The following is an 18,961-nucleotide window of genomic DNA, read 5'->3' on the forward strand; positions in this document are numbered from 1 at the left end:
TCTTTCCTCAAGTACAGTCTTTGTCGTGTTTTCTTGAGTAACCTCTAGGTGTTATGAGATCAGGTGAGATCCTCACTGATGTGTTTCCAAATAAATTAAAGGTTTTCAACCTCTCTACCTGGGTACACCAATGTATATTGGAGTTATATTGAGGTCTTATCATGGCCTGTTGCTCCTAAAGTCAAAAAAGATGCTTTAAAACTACATTGTAATTTACATTTATTAATGTTTTAAAGACTGCTAATGATTTAAAATTGAAGTTAATACATTTATCTTCTATTCCTCAGAGGCCGGAACCACTGATCGCCTACAATAATCTCCGCTTTGGATGGCTAGATGTCCTACTTTTTATGGAACTAAACAGGATTTTATCTCTCGTCCCTTTGTCTCACACACCTGGACAGTGTCCCACATTTCGTAAAAATGAACATGTCAGGAATGCGTGGCTCACAAACTACTGATATGCTCATCTATGAATACTTTAGTTGAAGCTGTGCTAAAAAGGAAACAATAACACAGTTTGACAGAGATGGAATGATATTTTTGTATCAACAAGTGGATTCCCAAAGAGTTATTAGCTGCAGTCCAATGCAGTGTGTCCTTATAAACAATGAGGAAACTGGACAAGTAACGAACAAAAGAAGTCGCAGGCCGAAAACCCCTATCTGTATTATGTCCAGTGTTGGGCAAGTTACTTTGAAAAAGTAATTAATTATAGTTACTAGTTACTTCTTCAAAAAAGTAACTGAGTTAGTAACTGAGTTACAAGATTCTAAAAGTAATTAATTACTTGAAAAGTAACTATTGCGTTACTTAAAAAAAAAAAAAGTTTAACCCTCTGGGGTCCAGGGTATAATTGGCCATTTTTAATTACTTTTGATTTTACCTTTAAAAACTATTTACTTTGCCTTGTTTGGTATCATTCTTTTCAGCACAACCTCACGTGTCTGAATTTACAGTTATGTTTTCATTTTGACATACTGTATTAACACAATTGACCTAAAATCAGACAAAAAACATAAACTCCGAGTAGAAAAAGTTATATTTTTTTACTGTAACAACCACAAACATGTTTAATGAATCATATTTCATAACTTTAAATGCAAATATAAATTGTCAATTTTAAAATCATAAGCACAAGTTTTGCAAACAACAAAGTTATTTGCAGCCATTTACATCTTACCCTTATTAAATAACCATTTCAAACTATTTACAGAACAATCAGCTGTTCTGCATTCAATAAGATGTCACACAAATTATTTGTGCCACTCCAAGAAAATAATTTCTGTCCACTATAAAGGAAACATCACAGCCTGATACCTGCAGGTCTGACAGCAGCAGGTGTATCACTCCTGTTTCTACCTGGAGACAGCAGTCGCCTCATTGTTCTGACACACAACACAAAACTATCCACAACACTACACACTAACTACACAAGACAACACCTAACTACACACTCCAAACACACTAAACGTCACAAATCTCTCACATCTCAAAACTCGCTCTTTCTCTTTTTCTGCTGTCTTTATCTCTCTCTCTCGCTGTCACTCCTAAAACTTCCCCCTCTTCCTAAACATCCAAATGTCATGTTGCCATATCATTTTTTGATTGGTTGACATTTTTCACCAAAACAACGGGCTGTTTTTTTGTTTTGTTTTGTTTTTTTAATTTTTTGCTCATAAGCAGAGAGTGCTCGCTGCGCTGTCCTTAGACAGTAAACGTGAAAAAACTATTGAGGAAAAAACGCTGCGTGTATATTGTTTATCATGACTCTGGTTTTATGTGGCCTATCAACACAATTTAAAAACTGGTATATATCACCTTGTTGTTTTGTCATCTTGAAGTGGTCATGTGATTGGCTTACCACGACTACTTTATTCTTCCTCAGTCAAACAGCAGCACTCATATGATTGTTTTGCCCCTTAGCTCCAGGTGTTGTGCCAAAAAGTGATGGTCGGACAGAAAGTGATTGCTGCCCGCGGGAGATTACTTACAGCTACTTCCGTGCAACTGATATAAGATGCGGTAAGCTGAGGACAGCTTCAACCACTTGTTTGCACTGCATTTTCTTGTTAGTAACGGTAACGGCGTTGTAACGATAGGAATAGTAATTAGTTAGATTACTCGTAACTGAAAAAAGTAACACCGTTAGTAATGCCGTTACTTGTATTCCCATCACTGATTATGTCCATGTCAGCAAAGACCCGAGAGATGAATCTGTCCAAAGCTATTTTACTATAAGAAAGAAGAATACTGCTTCAAAACAAGTGACGAAGAAGCAAAGCAGCAGAGCGGCCTATTGCATCATATTAACATTTTTATTTAGAGCCTACTGAAACGCTGCAACTTCAAACAGATGGAAAAACCTGTTACATTTACAACATTACAATTACTATACCGTAATTACTCTAACTTAGAGTGATAACATTACATTTTTACATTCTGAAAATAGCAACATCAGCTGTCTCTTCTATGAGTACAATGCTTACCTTCTGATGATAAACATGAATAACAATGTTCCATAATTAGAATCTTTTAAAAAAAAATCATTCAAACACAAATATTTGCAAAAAAAAATCCTTTGTACTTAATGACCATTGGTGGTATTTCAGTATCATGTTACATAAAAAGCTCCCGTTTCAGTCCTAAGAATTCTAGTGCGTTTCCAGCAAGCAGTTTATCCTGTAACACAAAAGAGAGAGTCATTATTTTGAAGATATTAAAAAAATCTGTCATTAAAATATACAAAAAAACTGTAATGCCAAGTATATCATATTGGATACATGAGTTTTTGGGGGGCCTCTATATCATCAGTGTGATTTGTTTTTTAAATCTAAAGAAAAATACACACATACACAAATGAAAACACATATATTTGTTAAATTTGTTTTAGAGTTTTCTTTGGTTTTGTTTTCTTTGTTAAGTGTTCAATAAACATGGTTCAGGATTTACATGATGTACAATGGCTGGCTTTCCTTTCTTTCCATGTGTGGTAGAGTCCACCACGATGACAAACCCTTTCTCCTGTGCTGCTTAAGTAAACGAGAGGAAAATAATGCTACCTTTAGTGTATCATCAAACACACCCATCGACTCGATGAGTGATCCTGGCTGTAGCTCACCAAGTGGGAATGGATAATCTGTTCCCAGCATCACTTTATCCTGGAACAGGAAAATGTGAACTTAGCACATGAAGATTTGGTGAAAGCAGGAATAACTCCATCCTGAAAACATCAGTGTTTCCACACATCAGCATACACTCTCACAGTCCACATTCTCTGTGTTTAGTCAGTACTCTTCAGTGTGTTTTGAATCTATCCTCTCTCGCCACCAAAGAGGTGTGACTCGTGGAACGAATGAATGTTGGACACCAGCTCACTTTTCCAATAATGTCAATGAGCAGCTTCAGGGAGGCGGGATCGTGAACCAGGGAGTCGGTGTAAAAAGAACCGAGGTATTTCCGTGGACTGACATCGTTGTCGGCTGCACAAAGGTCAGGGCGGACTTTGTGGCCGTGTTCAATTCTGCCAACAGTGAATGGGAAAGAGCCACCTGGATACACGTGAACACAGGCACTAAACGTCAAATATCAACACACTTATTTCATCTTAAAGGAAGAGCATGAAGGAAGAATACATTGAAAATTTGGCTGCCTAATGTTTTTTATATACTGCTGTGATATTAATAGTAAACTAAATGATAAGCATGGTGTTATCTTTTTATACCTCCATGAGCAAAGCAGACTTTCAGTTTTGGAAATTTCTCAAAGATACCACCAAATATCATCGAGCAAATGGCCATGGTTGTCTCAGATGGCATACCTAAGGAAAGAAAAACATTTAAAAACATATAAACATTAATATTTTTCCATCACAATGCACTAAATAGCACATGAAAGCTGGCTTGTTTTAATATTAGTGTTGTTTTTAGTTGGCTGGACCAGATGTAATAGTCAGTATGTTCTGTTCCCACTCCAGTATCCTCCTCACCCACTAGCCAGGGTAGCCAATACTTTGCCATCCTCCCATCTGTCTGCATGTCCCATGGGTGGACAAATATGGAACAGCCCAGCTCCTCTGCTTCCTGTAGTGTTTATCAGAATAAGAAATGAATAAGAAATTAGGCCATAATTATAAAGAAAAATGATTGGAACCAATGTAGGCATAATTAAAAAACACTATCACAATAACCCCATGTTATTATGCAAGTGTGTAAAGTCTTACAGCATAGAAGGGATAGAGTTCAGAGGCATTGAGGTCCCAGTTGTTGATATGCGACCCAATCTGGACCCCAGGGAAGCCTAGCTCCTTCACACAGCGCCTCATCTCCATCACAGCTAAATCAGGGGCCTGCATGGGCAGCGTGCCCAGGCCCACAAACCTCTTGGGGTGGCTACGCACTGTCTTAGCCAAGTCGTCATTCAAAAGGACACAGAGATCGAGTGTGTCGTGAGGCTTAGCCTGCAATCAAAAGACACGATGAATATACACAAATATATCTGTGAAGATCATTAAGCAGCTTGTAGTATTGCAAAGTTTAGTGGTAGGCACAACTCAGTTATCTGACACACAGTAGACACCACTTTGTCACACAGCTTTTGACCAAATCTGCTGTGACTGGCTGTGCATTTACCCAATAACTGAACATCACAGGAACGGTCGAAAGGGCCTGCAGCGTGACACCTGCAGGCCGTGAAAAGAAATGCTGCTTTTAGTCACTGATTAAAGGAAGAAACTACCAAACTTTGTGTCATTTGTGTCTGCGCATGTACCGTGTTTATCCATGTCCTTTATGCGAGCATTTGGATCCCAGCAGTTTTCCTGTATTACCCGGAAAACCTTCCCATCCTTCATCATCTTTGCTTCACCCTAAAACACAACATTAAGACCACTATCAGCTCTAGTTTCTTTTAATATCTTTGGATTGTCTTTGGACAGATTTTCTTTGTGTTGTTGGTCAGTTACAACCTTACTTTTGAAAAGCTGGGATGCTGTGAGACTTGCAAATAACAGAGTGCAATGATCCCAGAAACATATTCACATAAAATATGTGCATCTTAGACAGGAAGACTTTCTCAGAAGTCTACAAGTAGAATAATGTTCCTCAACAATAAATTCCAACGACTTAAATATTTAATCATCTTTAGTGCAAAATATCAGCAGGATTCAGAGAATCTGGACAAAACTAAAAAATCAGTGCTAATGTCACTGATGTTCGGACCTTCGGGCGGCACTGCATTAAAAACAGGGGCGATTCTTTCATAGAAATCAGTGCATGTGATTTGGGCTTAGGAACACTTCTAGCCACTGTGTCATCCACAAATGCAAGTTAAAGCTCTATGATACAAAGAAGAAGCCATATGTGAACATCAGCCAAAAAAGTCTTGTCCTCATTCATTTATTATAGACTGAGGCAATATGGAAAACTGTTCTGTGGTTGGATTAGTTTAAATTTGAAATTCCTTTCGGAAAAAATGCCCTTTTCCTCCACTGGACTAATAAGGAGAGGGACCATCCAGCTGGTTTTCAACACCCACTTAAAGCACCTGCATCTCTGATGGTACGGGGGTGCATTAGTTCCTGTGGCAGTGGCAGCTTACACATCTGGAAAGATACCATCAATACTGAAAGCTATATACAGGTTTTAGGTGAACATATATATGCTCCTATTGATATGACGTCTTTAATCTGGGAAGTCGCTGCATATTTCAGCATGACAACACCAAACTGCATACTGTGTCTATTCCAACAGCATGGCTTTGTAGTAGAAGAGTCAGAGTCCTGAACTGCCCTACCTGTAGTCCAGACCTTCACCAGCTGAAAATATTTTGCACATGAAATCAAAATCTAAAAAGAAGACACAGGACTGCCAGAAGACCCAGCTAGAATCCTCCACCAGACAAGAATGGGACAACACTCCCCCTCCAAAAGTCCAGCAGCTCCCAGACATTTACAGACGGGAAATAAAGACGGTGGAAAAGATGGCCCCATCTCCCCTTTCTTAACATTTTTGAGATGTGTTGCTGCCATCAAATTCAAAATGAATGGTACGTGTTCCTAGTTTAAGCAGTTGATATGTTTTCTATGCTCTGCTGTAAATCAAATATGGGTTTATGAGATTTTCAAATCACTGCGTTCTGTTTTTATATACATTTCATGCTGTGTCCCAGCCTTTTTGAAATTAGGTTTGTGTTAGGTTAGGTTTTAAAGCACATGTTGTAACTTTTACATTTGCTAACAAAACTGAGCCACATGATGGCAGCAGACAGTTGATATTACTGCAAATGTTCTGGGTGAATCCAAAAGGCCTGGACTCCTCTAAGATGTTTAATACGAAGCACACAAGCACAAGTTCATTGCTTATCCAAGTTTAGGCATTAATTCTGAAGAATACTTCAGTATACTTTGCTGTTACTAAAATGCTCAGCCCATGTTTGGGGCTAAAAGTTGCTAAGCTGCTCTGTATCGGGCTGCGTTACGGCTGTTTGAACCGAATCACTTGACTGATGCTGTGTCACCTCGCTGAGTTCTGCAGCTGCTCACATAGCCAGGACCAGCCTGGCAGGTCTGCGGGGTGGGTGCAGTCGCCAGCTGGGATGAATCTGCTGTGTGTTCAACAAAGTAGTGCAGTGCATAAGTGCTCCTGCACCTGCACCCTGTCTGTAGCTGCACAGGAAAGCAGAGGAAATAGTGACTTACCTCGCAGTGATGGTGAAGCTGGACAAACCCATCATAGCCGTACCTCTGAAACACATAAAAAATACAGGTTTTACAAACCCAGAGTTTAAAAGCATCACATATAAATATCAGCCATATATTTGATTGCATATTTGTTGTTTCATTCTGATAGAAAATGTAGATTTTGTTATCCCATCTGTGAGGGTTTGGTCATCATCCTACAGGACTGGCCACTCCAGTGCCCTGAATACCTAAAAGATATTGCCTTTTGAGCATGCTGACACTTTTTGCATACAAATGAAGCTGCAGATGAGCTACGTGAGCAATACAGCAGAAAAGCCCCTTTTCATATCCATGCAGATCAGCTGTACTGTGTACTTGGATAATGCCACTGAGGAGCTTCTGTTTTTCCAGTTGCAAGATGGGTTTTACATCCGTGTTTGATGTGTGGATCTGTGGCCTCAAGAAGCTGTTTCAGTGAAAGGTTGCTTTAAATGAAATGTCATCATGCCAGTTTAACTGTGGACTTGATCTCAAGTTCAAATAATGTTGTGCTTAGGGCCCTTTAACCAACTCCAGCCAACGTAAATTTTTAAATATCCCATTCTTTGCAAAAGATTCTTACAGACACGATTTAGCTCATGTCTTCTGTTCAGCTTTAAATGTGGGAAATGATTAGCCAGGCAGTGACAAAGACATAAGGGCAGGAACAGATAAACCAAGTCCAAGGTCTATTGATTAAAGTTTAACCATCCATAGAGGACAGATTTATGCAGTGGACTTTTAATCTCCCTGCTGACAAGCCAGCTGAAAAGTCTATATATTAAACGTTAGTAGCATTTAATAGCCCCGGTTCAAGCTCCATCTGCCAGGGAAGTGACACAAAGATGTTTTTCTCAAACCCACTGACCCACTTCAGGTGAGATCTCATCTACAGACTGTGGGTTTATTTAACACTGGAGCTCCGTGACATTAAAAGTCAAATCATCTTGTCTGTGACAGTTCCTACCTGCTTCAGGTCGGGCCACTCCTTTGGTAAAATATGATTGTGAATATCAACCTTCATCCTTATGATTATTATTCACGGAAAACGTAAAGGTCTGCTGGCTGAGGTATCCTGGGAAAAACTGTGGGCACACGCACTCCCCACCCTCAGCCTGAAACCAATGACCAATGTCTGCTGCTGGGACATTTATTGCCCAATCTTTGAAACAAACAGAAAACCAGAGCAGAGGCTGTAAACCTGCTCCTTTAACTGTCTGCCTTCGTTACACTGAGCCTGAATTCTGCACTCATGGCTTTAATTGATTATTTTGGTTTCACATCATGGCTGCAGCTTATTTCTGTGGCTAGCCTGCACAGTTTGAAATGTACTGAAACGACCTTCATTAGCCAACTTTATTTAATTGCTTGCACATATCGCTGCTCGAGGATGCCACCTGGTGGCTGATTAAGGTTGGTCAACCTGCCAGGGTTCAAGATCCAAAACTGGTTATTGTCAATATGCAAGCACATCGAATTTAGGGCAATAATCCCTCACATGATGCAAAAACCTTTAATAACATAAACATACTGGCACAAATATAAGTAGAAAACACAATGGTTAAATACAATTTACTAACGTGCATTAAGGCCATCTGTGGCAGCAGGGCAATGTTAAGTTGCTCGGTAGCTTATTGAATGCCTGTGTAAAGGTCTGGGCTTTGGGCTACAGGTCTCCTGTGCGTATAAATCACAGCAAACTCAAAGAGAAAGTGTAAAAATGCTTGGCTAACTCGGGGCAGATGTCACTGTATGTACTGATTCTGAATTAAGAGCTGAATTATGGGAGGAGGAGAGAAAGAGGAAGGGGAGGAGGGGGGAAACTTGAAGGTACCGCCTTCTTGATTCACAGCAGATCTCTGCAATTTATCGCTTTGTCGCATCTAACCCTAAACTGTGTCTAAGTGGCTCAGCCAGCAGGGTGTTTGCACTGATCCTACAGTGCTCACTTCTCTCAGAGGGAGTTGCTTCGCTGCTGATGCTACGAAGATAAATCCGTTATCTCCCATCTTGTCTTATCGCCATCTCTTCTCTCTCCCCTCTGCGCAACTGAGTCGACACCGGTGGCATATTGGACGCGCTGGATGGCTGCTGCACTTATCGAACCGGTGTGAATCTTTTTTCCATCATCCTCATCTTCCTCTGAGACTGAAAGCAAAACAACCGCAGTAAGAATGACAGACCAGGTGACCCAAGAGTCCTACCCCGTCCCAGACCCGACTGTTGTGGATCCCTTCCCGGCAACGGTGCGGAACGGCCAGTGCGCCCCGGATGGCTTCACCAACCACAATCACCAGCAAGCCAAAACCCCCACGGAGCCTGAGTCATTCACCGTGGGCCAGGAGATGAAAATCACAGACACGGTGGAGGGAGAAGGTAACTTGACACACCTATGGCAGGTTTGGGGATGCATTGTGAAAGTTATGGATGCTCATGTGCGTGTGTGTGTGTGCGTGTGTGCCCTGTGGGGATGGGATGGTTATTTTTACTCATGTGAGATATTTTTAGTCTGCTCCTTGAATAATAAATGACAACCATTCATCAGCAGGATTCATACCAGACCAAATGACCAAATTCAAAGTGAAGTTTAAAGCTTTAAAATCGCTTCAGCTCTTAGACTCATTCATTCATTCATTCATTCTCAGACATTGGCCTACATTGCCTTTGGAAAAAGTTGCCTTTTTTAAAAGACATGCAACTAGAGGCTGGTTGTTAATATGTTTCACAAACCCTCCAGTGTGCCTTTGCATTTGCTTAATCACTTTAAAAACTCTTCAGAGAATTAAAAAACAAAAAATAAACTTATTGCCTGTATTGTAATTGAGACTCTATTAAATATAAAGAATGTTTATTGGATCTGCTGACATGCTGATTAAATACTGTTTCTCCCAGTAGTCTTGCAATGTGATCAAGCATGTCTGCAATAATAATGAACTGCTGAAAGGTTTTAATGTTCTGATGGATTATTTCTAAGAGCTGAAATCCATGTCTGGGATCACACTGAATGATGAGACAAGACTGATACTCCAGCTTGGAATAGCTTTTAGGATACACGTCAGGTGTCAGAAGAACAAACTGGAACTACAGACACCTTTAACATTGTGTTTATTAAAAATATTATTTGTCGTCTGTTAAATTCACCTTTTTTTTTTTGTAGAAAACTGACCAAAAAACCTGAACAATCTTCCCAATGTCTTTGCCTCTAGTTTTTATGTTTATGGAAAGTTTAAGGTTTTGGTTAGAAGACTCTTGTTTTTAGTCATTGTTAAAAGGAACAGTGGCTTCCTGCTTGGAATGGAAAAAGAACAGCAGTCTTCTGTGTCTAGTGTCATTGTTGTCAACCTTAACCTCCATCCTGTGCAGACTCGATGGCTGTGCAACCACATCATTAAACTGCTGTCCCTTTGATTATAACTGCAGCCATTAGAGGGCGCTGTTGCAATGAACCCAAACAGCAGGTCTTAGATTCTTGCAAAAACGGACCATAAATTTGTGGGGATATGTTTACAATGCCGTGGTACCGCTCATGATGACAACCAAGGCGATATAAATGAAAGTAATTACTTTAGCAATATTAAAAATCTGTAAGGAGAGAAAAAAGAGGACACTTCATATAAAAAAACAAAGAAACGGGTGAAACAGATGCATGGTGGTTTAAGCACTGCTGCTGTACATCATGCACACACATTCATTCAGTATTTTTCACTTTCACAGCGTCTCGTTCACCCCCCCTCCCCCAGTCTTTTTGTCTTCACACTTCTGATTTGCATAAATGATAAATGTATCCTGTAATAATGCTGTCTATATATCTATCTTACTAATGAAGATATACACATGACACGGTGCACATATTGATGACCGATGATAGTAAGGCTTACAGCAGGGTTACAAAAGGTTAGGAGCAGTTTTGTCACACCCCTCTCAGGAGTATCTCTCTTGTATTTCCTCATGTATGTGTTCATATGGGAGATGTGTAATCTGCTGTTTGAGCTTTGTGGCTGATGTTCATCATTTTTAGAAGAGAAAGGTGTGAAGGAGTTGAGCATTGAGAGAGAGACGTGCGCAAATGCGCACAAGCTTGTGTGTGAGTCAGAGTACGAGGAGATGTTGAGCACATGCCTCCTGTCTGATCCCCCAGCTGGAGATCATGTGAGCAAAGTGATTTACCATGCTGTCCCACTTCCCCCTCAGTATCTCTCTCTCTCTCTCTCACACACACACACACACGCACACACACACACACACACACACACACACACACACACACACACACACACACACACACACACACACACACACACACACACACACTGTGGGCTGCTATTTGTGGGAGGTAGGGGAAGATTATTTCAGATGTCAAACACCAATTGCTGTGATATTTTGTAGCAAATGATAAAAAATGTTATGAGCTGAATAAAGTATTAGAGCTGTAAATGTCTGATTAAGGCTTCTCACTGTTATGCAGATTCAGTCCCAAAATGATGCAAATAAAAATACAATTAAAAAGACTTGAGGGTAAAAGAGTAAACCGAGTTTACTGAGTTTTAACTGAGTAAACTCAGTTGAAACTTTAACTAACCAGTTAAGGTTTTAACTGAGTTTACCTTTTTCACTGTTTTACTCTTTGTCTTTAATTCAAGTATTGAAAAAACACCAGTTTCAACTTTAAATTACCAAACATCGTTCACAGAGCTACTGAAGAGCATTTCTTACTATTTTAAGTTTTGCAAAGTTAGTTACAATTTTATAAATGCCATAAATCCAATGTTCATAGATGGTTTACAAACCAATTATTAACCGATTAGCCGATGTTATTATTATATTATCTTTTAACTGATAGTAAACAATAAAAAAACACATGTCATTTTTATTTGTCATTTATAAAACAGTGTATTACTTAGTAAGATTTTGCACTGAAGTATATACAGAGCCGGTGACTCTGTTATGGGTAATTTTGCCCCCTTTTTTAAAGTCACTTAAAATCAATACAAGTTATTCCTAATTACCGTGTCTATCTCAAGCTGGTACATTTCCACTCAAACTCAAGAGAGGGGTCTAGTGGGTAGTCTAGAGGCAGCTCAGCACTTGACTAAGACACTTCATGTTGGTGCGATTTATGATCATTTTGAGTGCTCTAATAGAATGGAAAGGCACTATACAATATCCATAGAAAATCACTCTTTGCACCTTGTTTACAACACATTCAGCTCAGGTTGTAAGAAAAGTTTCTTCAGAACAAATATAAAATAAAATAGGCCATATAGCATGATTCATTGATATTGTAGCATTTAGCTGGTCTTTTACAACTGTTGATAAACCATGCATGTTTGGTTTAAAGTCATTTTAATGGATCTTTGTCCCAATGATACACAGAAACCACAGTTTGCTCTGATGGCAGTCGTCCAGATGATTTCCATCTCCCGTTTTGCACAGTCCATGTGACTCTTCTGGTTTTCTTTGAGCTTTTGCCTTAAAAACAAAATCTGTTGCAGCTAGAGCAAAAGATTAGTTACGATGAGTCACGGGATAATTTTTTTTCTGCGTCACAGTTTTACCAAAGAAGGTGGAGTTTTGCTGTTTTCCCCTTCATGGTGACAAATTTATACTTTGTAATTTACACTTTGTAACAACACAAACACAAGTTTGACGCTGATCAGTAACTTATTGTTGCGAGATCCATAAAAGATATCAGACACTTAATACATCAAGTTTAAGTCCTCATAAACTAATTACATGCAGACTGGGGGCTTTTTTCTGTCTTGATTAAAGATTTTGGAGCTATAATGTATCTTTTGAAAGACATAGTTTTACAATCTTTATATCTATTAGGGTCCAAACTGCTTTTGTATAGTCTGGACCAAGTTGGAAACTAAACCAAAGCTTTATTTGGAACAGTTGGTAGCTTTCACTGGTGGGAATCTGGTGAGGGATTATATCTGAGTTGCTGTATGGTCTATCTGACTTGTCTCCTTCTGTCTGCACCCACGTAAGACTAACAGCCTTAGGTGGCAGCAAGAAAAGCCTGTGCGCAGGGTGAGCTGGAGACTCACAAAAGAAAAGAGGTCTCATTTAAAAAAGGAAGTCAAATAAAAGTAATGGACTTAATTTGATTTGACGTCACGGCATCGGTGGCGAAAGAGTCACTTAGCGACTCTGAAATGTGGTTGTAACAAAGACTGCTGAGCAACAAGCTTCTCTGAAAACATGATGCTGTTGTGGAAACTGAAGGGAAATTTGACAGTCTGTTGGATGTACTCAGGGTATGTGCGGCGTGATGTATTCTGTGAATCTGAAGGAATCCAATTAAGCGCCTTGACTGTTGTTGTGATTTGGTGCTATATAAATAAAATGGAATTGAGTTGAATTCATTAAAACATGGACAGATTGACAGTAAACAACATTTGGTGTTCTTCTACACATCCTGTCTTCCTCCCCTCACCTCAACCTGTCACAGCAGATGGCCCCGCCCCTCCCTGAGCCTGGTTCTGCTTAAAGTTTCTTCCTGTTGAAAGGGAGTTTTTCGTTCCTACTGTCACCAATTTTTATTTCAACTTTCATTTTAGTTTATTTATACAGCACCGAATCACAACAACAGTCGCCTCAAGGTGCTGTTGTAAGATAGACCCTACAATAATACATACAGAGAAAAACCCAACAATCATATGACCCCTATGAGCAGCACTTTGGTGACAGTGGGAAGGAGAGGTCTAGTAACACATAGTGACTGAAGAAGAAACACCCAGTGCATCATGGGAGTCCCCCAGCAGCCTACGTCTATTGCAGCATAACTAAGGGAGGATTCAGGGTCACCTGGTCCAGCCCTAACTATATGCTTTAGCAAAAAGGAAAGTTTGAAGCCTAATCTTGAAAGTAGAGATAGTGTCTGTCTCCTGAATCCAAACTGGAAGCTGGTTGCACAGAAGAGGGGCCTGAAAACTGAAGGCTCTGCCTCCCATTCTACTTTTAAATACTCTAGGAACAACAAGTAGGCCTGCAGAGCGAGAGCGAAGTGCTCTAATAGGGTGATATGGTACTACAAGGTCATTAAGATAAGATGGGGCCTGATTATTTAAGACCTTGTATGTGAGGAGCAGGATTTTGAATTCAGTTCTGTATTTCACCAAAGTGCTTGCTCAGACCGCATTAATGTTCATCATTCTTTCAAAGATGATTTTTTATCTTTGAGCCCCAACATAGCTCTCCTCTTTCTCTAATTTGGTACCACTGAAGACAAGTTCAGCCATCAGGCGTGTCCTTTAGTAAAACCACTTTCACTTTATGAAACGATCTTATGACTTGTCAGCTTTTTATCAGCAGATTTTCCCTCCTCTGTGACGCAGTTCTGTGTTGCCATTTAAAGGGAGTTTTGAGCTTGTGACCACTGTAACCTTTAGATTGGAGTTGACCAGAAGAATAAAGGCTCAGCTCCACTAAAGGCTAAACACAGAGCTGTGTTACTGCGTGGGAAAAATATACATTTTTCTTAATATCTCAGTAATAACTGAGAATATGAACTAATTATGCATAAACTATCATTTAATGAAGATTTTAAAGCAAATCTCAAAAGCTGATTTCAAGTTGCATTTCAAACATTTGGCTCAGGGAGTTCAGAGGTTGACAGTTACTCGTTTTTCCCTTTATTAATTTCTATTCTCAACTTGTTTTTGTGATGACTGTGACAGTCCCCAGGACACATTTCAGGAAAAAAAGAAAACAGCCTTACAATCGCTTTTGGATGTAAAAGTTCAGACTTATAAATAATGCATGACTCTGCAGAGCCATCCTCACATTTCATGACAATGAAAACGCTTCAGGCAGTCCAGAATCTGGGCTGTTTAGTCTGTGACTTCAGGCGAGGAAGTCTCACACCACAGCAGGGCTGAAATTCATGTGAATGTCTAGACCAAGAGTTATTCTCTTTTTCTTTAACACCACATCTCTGTAGTCTGTGGGCTGCCTGATAAATCCGTCCAATAAAGCTGTAAAATATCACAGTTTGATTTATTTAAAATACATGAATTATTTATTCCATTTCTATGAAACTAATAAATACTAAAGCTAACAAATACCGCTACAATATTTTAGTTTAGTTAGTTTTTTCAAATTAAGAAAATTGTCTCAGTAAGTTTACATTTTTTTCACAAGTGTAGTTGTTGTTTTCATGTCTAAATGTAGTTTTAGTTTAGTTTTAGTTATTTACAATAACACAATAACAATGATATTAACACTAAAATAAGGAGCTACTTTACTGCGTCCGTACGCTTTGAATTTGTGAGTGCTGGTGGCGGAGTGATACGGGTGCTGTTGAGGTTCAAAAGAAAGGTGAATATCAGACACTGTTGATGTGTTTCATACACGAGCTGCGGTTTACCGTTCAGTATGATTCGTGTTTCCAGATTATTCCATGAACCTCTAATGCTCTCTTGGAAGGTGATAGAATGAGAAGACAATAATAATTACCCAGGAAGACGTCTGCCGGGCCATTTGGAGTTGAGTCATTATAAATGGTGTTGCACTGAAACTTTTTAAATGGATCTTCACAGTGACCTTCCTTCACACTGAAGGAAATCTGAGATTCTTCTTATACAAGGATGCACTGGAAAAGTAGGGCACATCAGTGGTCCCGGGAGTTTTTTCCACCGGACACCCTTTTGAAAGTGTACCTGAAACAAAGCGGGTCGTTTTGTGGAAAACTCCAGCATACTGTGCTATAGCTGCTCTGTTTTATTCGTCTTTTCTACTGATCACAGTAAACCTTTATTACATTGAGCGCTCTGTACTAAACACTCCGAGTCCAGTTATTTGCGCAAAATGTTGAATTAAACTATATTAGAATATCTTTCTGTATCTTCAAGATTTCATCTTAACACTTCTTCTCTGTGGGACTCAGAGACACATGATTGCCTTTAGGCTTTTTTTCAGTAGACTAAACTAATTACTCAGGGTTAAAGAGAGTTGAACGCCTTTTTAAGTGTATTAATAACTCAGATTGCCACCTACTTTACCTTTGATCACAAAGTGTTTCATTAAATGAACCTTGCAAACCAGAGACAAAAAAAGAGAGAGTTGTCCTTGTAACAGAGTTTATGTGTCTGACTGCAGGTCTCCTGGAGAGCAGCATGCGCCTGAAGCCCCATGAAGCACAGAACTACAGGAAGAAGGCGCTCTGGGTGTCTTGGCTCTCCATCGTCGTCACTCTTATTCTGGCTGTGGCAGCTTTCAGTGAGACTTTGCTATTTTTTGCCATATTTAGCAACTATGGAGCTGTTTAGTTCTCACTTTACTGTCAAAACTCACATTAAAGTAAAAAAAAAAAAACCCTCTCATAAGGAGTTGGAAAAGACTCAGGATTGAAATACTTAGTTGTATAATGTTAAAACGTTTTTTTTTCTGGTTTAATTCATGACAAAGATCCCATTTAGCACTTTGGATTTAACCAAACCATACACAAAGGAGAAACGATGTGACTAACATACCAAGCCATAAAAAATGTGCTGATGAATGATCAGTGATTCCGTAGTTAAAGCGCTTAAACGCTAAATTCATAGCATTTCTAAAAGCTTTCCCAGTTATAAAAGTGAAGCAAATTGAAGCCCAGCACATTTCATCTGCTACTGTTTTTAAATGGACATGAACAGATCACACATGTCTGGAGTGTATGACCACAAAGAGCGCGTCTGATACCTGTGCTGACATGATAAAGTGATTGAATCTCAGAAATCGATTTTAAAAGCTACATTTTGCTGTTTGTTGCTGGTGTTTTGTAGCAGTTTGTCCTTTTTTTAATTCAGAAATTCTGGTTTGATGCTGCGTGTTTGGTTCAACAAAGACTGATATTAATTCACCAGATGTGTTCTGTCAGCTGTTGTGTTGGAGAAATTCATAGCTATTGTATATAACACCAGAGTCCAAGTGACGGAGCACTGAACACGTTACTGCTCCAAAGAAAACATCAGGAGTTGCTGTGAAACTGCTTTAATTTTTAGCTTCAGGCTTTGATCACCGTACAAACATTTGAGTTGTTGTTGTCTGTTGTTGTCTTTTTTATGCTTCATGATTCATAAGTCAGTGTTAAATGTGTTTAATAGACAAACAAACAAACCATTTGTCTGAAATGAAAATGAGATGTTCACTCATGGAGCCAATGTCCATAGACAGTCTGGCTGTTTTGAAGCAAAATACAAAGAAATGAGGGTTGCTTGAGACTTTTTGCACAGTGCTGTAATTTATCACTATAAACCTTTTTGTTTACAAAAACTGAAGTGAGGATTCGGCATAAATAGACTATTATTCTGCAAGCTCGATGTAAACAGTTTCTTCATCATAGCTAGACTGCAGAGGTTAGGTCTGTTTCTGCTGCACTTGTAGTAATTTCATAATCTCTGAATTACACGGCTTAAAACTAATTTGTCAGCATCAAATCATGTAATAAAGTCTGACAGAAGTTTACTTTTTCAAAATTCAGGTTTATCCTCGAAGCCTTTGTAAGCGATATAATGTCTAACATGGAAGTAAATATAGTCTGAGAGCTGTAATAACTATTCCACTGTCTTCATGCCTCTTTAACTACTTATTTAACTCACACTCAGCTGTTAAAACTCACTTCATCTGATTTGAACAAAAAGGCTTTTGCTTTTGGAAGTTCTTCACGTTGCGTGCAACAGTTTCAACACAGTTTCTTGTCTTATGACTTACAGGATGTGTGAGGGCGCAGTCTGCAGTGACAAAGGGGTTGTTGCTTCTTCATTCTGCTAAGATTCAAGTTGTGATGTGTCCCAACCTTTTCAAGCCTTTTGTCTTTTCAAGTAAATACTGATGAAGCACAAGCTCATTTTCCAAGCAGGAGCTACATGTGTAGATGGGGTTTGCAGTAGAGAGGAGAATTAGCACCTCCACTTTGGCGGAGGCTGGCTCGTCCACTCCAGTTTGGAGTGAGCTGGTGTCTCAAGTGAATAAGCAGCAGTGTTTTGCATTCTTGCTCATGAGTGTTGGACGAACGAAGTGGGCAACAGTTGGGCCAGGGCAGGGTCTGCAGTGATTAGCTAAAACAGTGAAGCCCAAAGGCAAAGCTGTTGATTTACTGGTAAAAATGTGCTTCAGTCCTTAGTTACGGATAATGATCCATTTAGCAAACAAAGTCTCCTCTAAAGAGTTTGTGGGCTCTCTTTAAAGATAATGTGAGATAACATGGAGGAGACCTGAAGACACACTCACAAGACGCTGGACAGAATATTCGTGTTATGGCCAGCAGGTATCATCCCCAAAGAGGTGAAGAAGGTGGCAGGGGAGGAGGACGGTGTGGTCTGTCTTTCATGCAACATCCAGTAGTACGGGTTATTTTTGCTCTCGTTTGTGCTGTTGTTGGTCATTTAGCATAGCTCCTCAAAACATGCTGAATAGATTATTCCACACAGATTGTCCTAAAATCGCTACCTATATTTAAAAGGATATTATAATACAGATATCAACTCGTAATTACAACACAGTTTTAATTAGCTGATGAAATCTGGATACGAGTAGCACTTCTTCTTCAGACCCACAGTAATCAGCATTCAGTGCATTTAAAAAAAAAAATACAACCTCTATGTGTAAAAATAGACCAAGATGAGAAAAAATAAATATTATATTGTCAATGCTGGTGTAACGATGTAAAAGAATGAATATGGTTTTGTTGTTGTTAAATTCCTGTTAAACTTGGGATCGCAACCATGGGTTTATTTTGGAACTTTTATTTTGAAAATCCGCAGCGGAAGTCTGCTACTGGTAAACGGGCTACCCCCTAAGCCTATCGTTAGTAGCAATGAAGCTTTCGCTGTGTTTGGGCGGAATCCTGTTGCTGAAACCCATGGTTATTCATGTCCCATGTTATTGCAGGGGAATAAATCACGCCTGAGCTCTACCCACTTCGAGTCCAGAGAGTTTTATTCACACAGCGCTGGAAAGAGAAGCTGACCAGGGGTTACATTGGTGCCGTGAGCCGTCAATCGAGTGTTTGGACGGTGGACTCCTCTCAGCAACGTGGGCCAGTTTCAGCGCTGCACGTTTGTGATTCATTGTTGTTCTTTCTGACACATTTTTTTTTAAAAGGAGCATATATAGCATTTTTGTTTTATTCTAGTTGTTGTGATGGACATCACAGAGGAGGGATCGAGTACTCCTAATGTTGTTGGTAGGGGTAGGGGGTTGTTATGTTCCCCTTTGCGTTTGCGTTATGACACTCCTGTTAGTGGGCGTGGTTTTGTT

The 18,961-nt window shown here is 39.5% G+C and overlaps 2 protein-coding genes across 2 annotated transcripts in view; one reads left to right on the forward strand and one right to left on the reverse strand.

Moving 5' to 3' along the window:
- Nucleotides 1-1,854: 1,854 nt before the first annotated feature.
- On the reverse strand, nt 1,855-7,843 carry acmsd (aminocarboxymuconate semialdehyde decarboxylase). The gene is made up of 10 exons (XM_040027736.1): nt 7,686-7,843; nt 6,698-6,742; nt 4,771-4,867; nt 4,632-4,681; nt 4,223-4,459; nt 3,989-4,082; nt 3,725-3,820; nt 3,379-3,551; nt 3,063-3,161; nt 1,855-2,682 (listed from the first exon to the last, which is right to left on the reverse strand). Exons 1-10 carry the CDS (start codon nt 7,740-7,742, stop codon nt 2,620-2,622), a joined length of 1,011 nt encoding a protein of 336 aa, XP_039883670.1. The 5' UTR covers nt 7,743-7,843; the 3' UTR covers nt 1,855-2,619.
- A 687-nt stretch (nt 7,844-8,530) lies between these two features.
- The window catches only part of tmem163a (transmembrane protein 163a), a 68,266-nt gene continuing 57,835 nt past the window's right edge, over nt 8,531-18,961 (forward strand). The window contains exons 1-2 of the mRNA XM_040027737.1: nt 8,531-9,094; nt 15,821-15,940. Coding sequence (XP_039883671.1) covers nt 8,893-9,094; nt 15,821-15,940 — 322 coding nt within the window. The 5' untranslated portion in view covers nt 8,531-8,892. The remainder of the gene's footprint in view (nt 9,095-15,820; nt 15,941-18,961) is intronic.

Source organism: Simochromis diagramma, unplaced genomic scaffold (assembly GCF_900408965.1).
Source record: "Simochromis diagramma unplaced genomic scaffold, fSimDia1.1 OVJJ01000343.1, whole genome shotgun sequence".
NCBI classification, from domain to species: Eukaryota; Metazoa; Chordata; class Actinopteri; order Cichliformes; family Cichlidae; genus Simochromis; species Simochromis diagramma.

What these genes read in the sequence shown, in the direction of transcription:
- acmsd (XM_040027736.1), bottom strand. Translation starts at nt 7,742, where the DNA reads ATGAAGGTTGATATTCACAATCATATTTTACCAAAGGAGTGGCCCGAC. An exon ending in AGTCTGCTTTGCTCATGGAG is followed by an intron (nt 3,552 to 3,724) that starts GTATAAAAAGAT and finishes ACGTGTATCCAG; the next exon opens with GTGGCTCTTTCCCATTCACT. An exon ending in TCATTGACATTATTGGAAAA is followed by an intron (nt 3,162 to 3,378) that starts GTGAGCTGGTGT and finishes TTCCTGTTCCAG; the next exon opens with GATAAAGTGATGCTGGGAAC.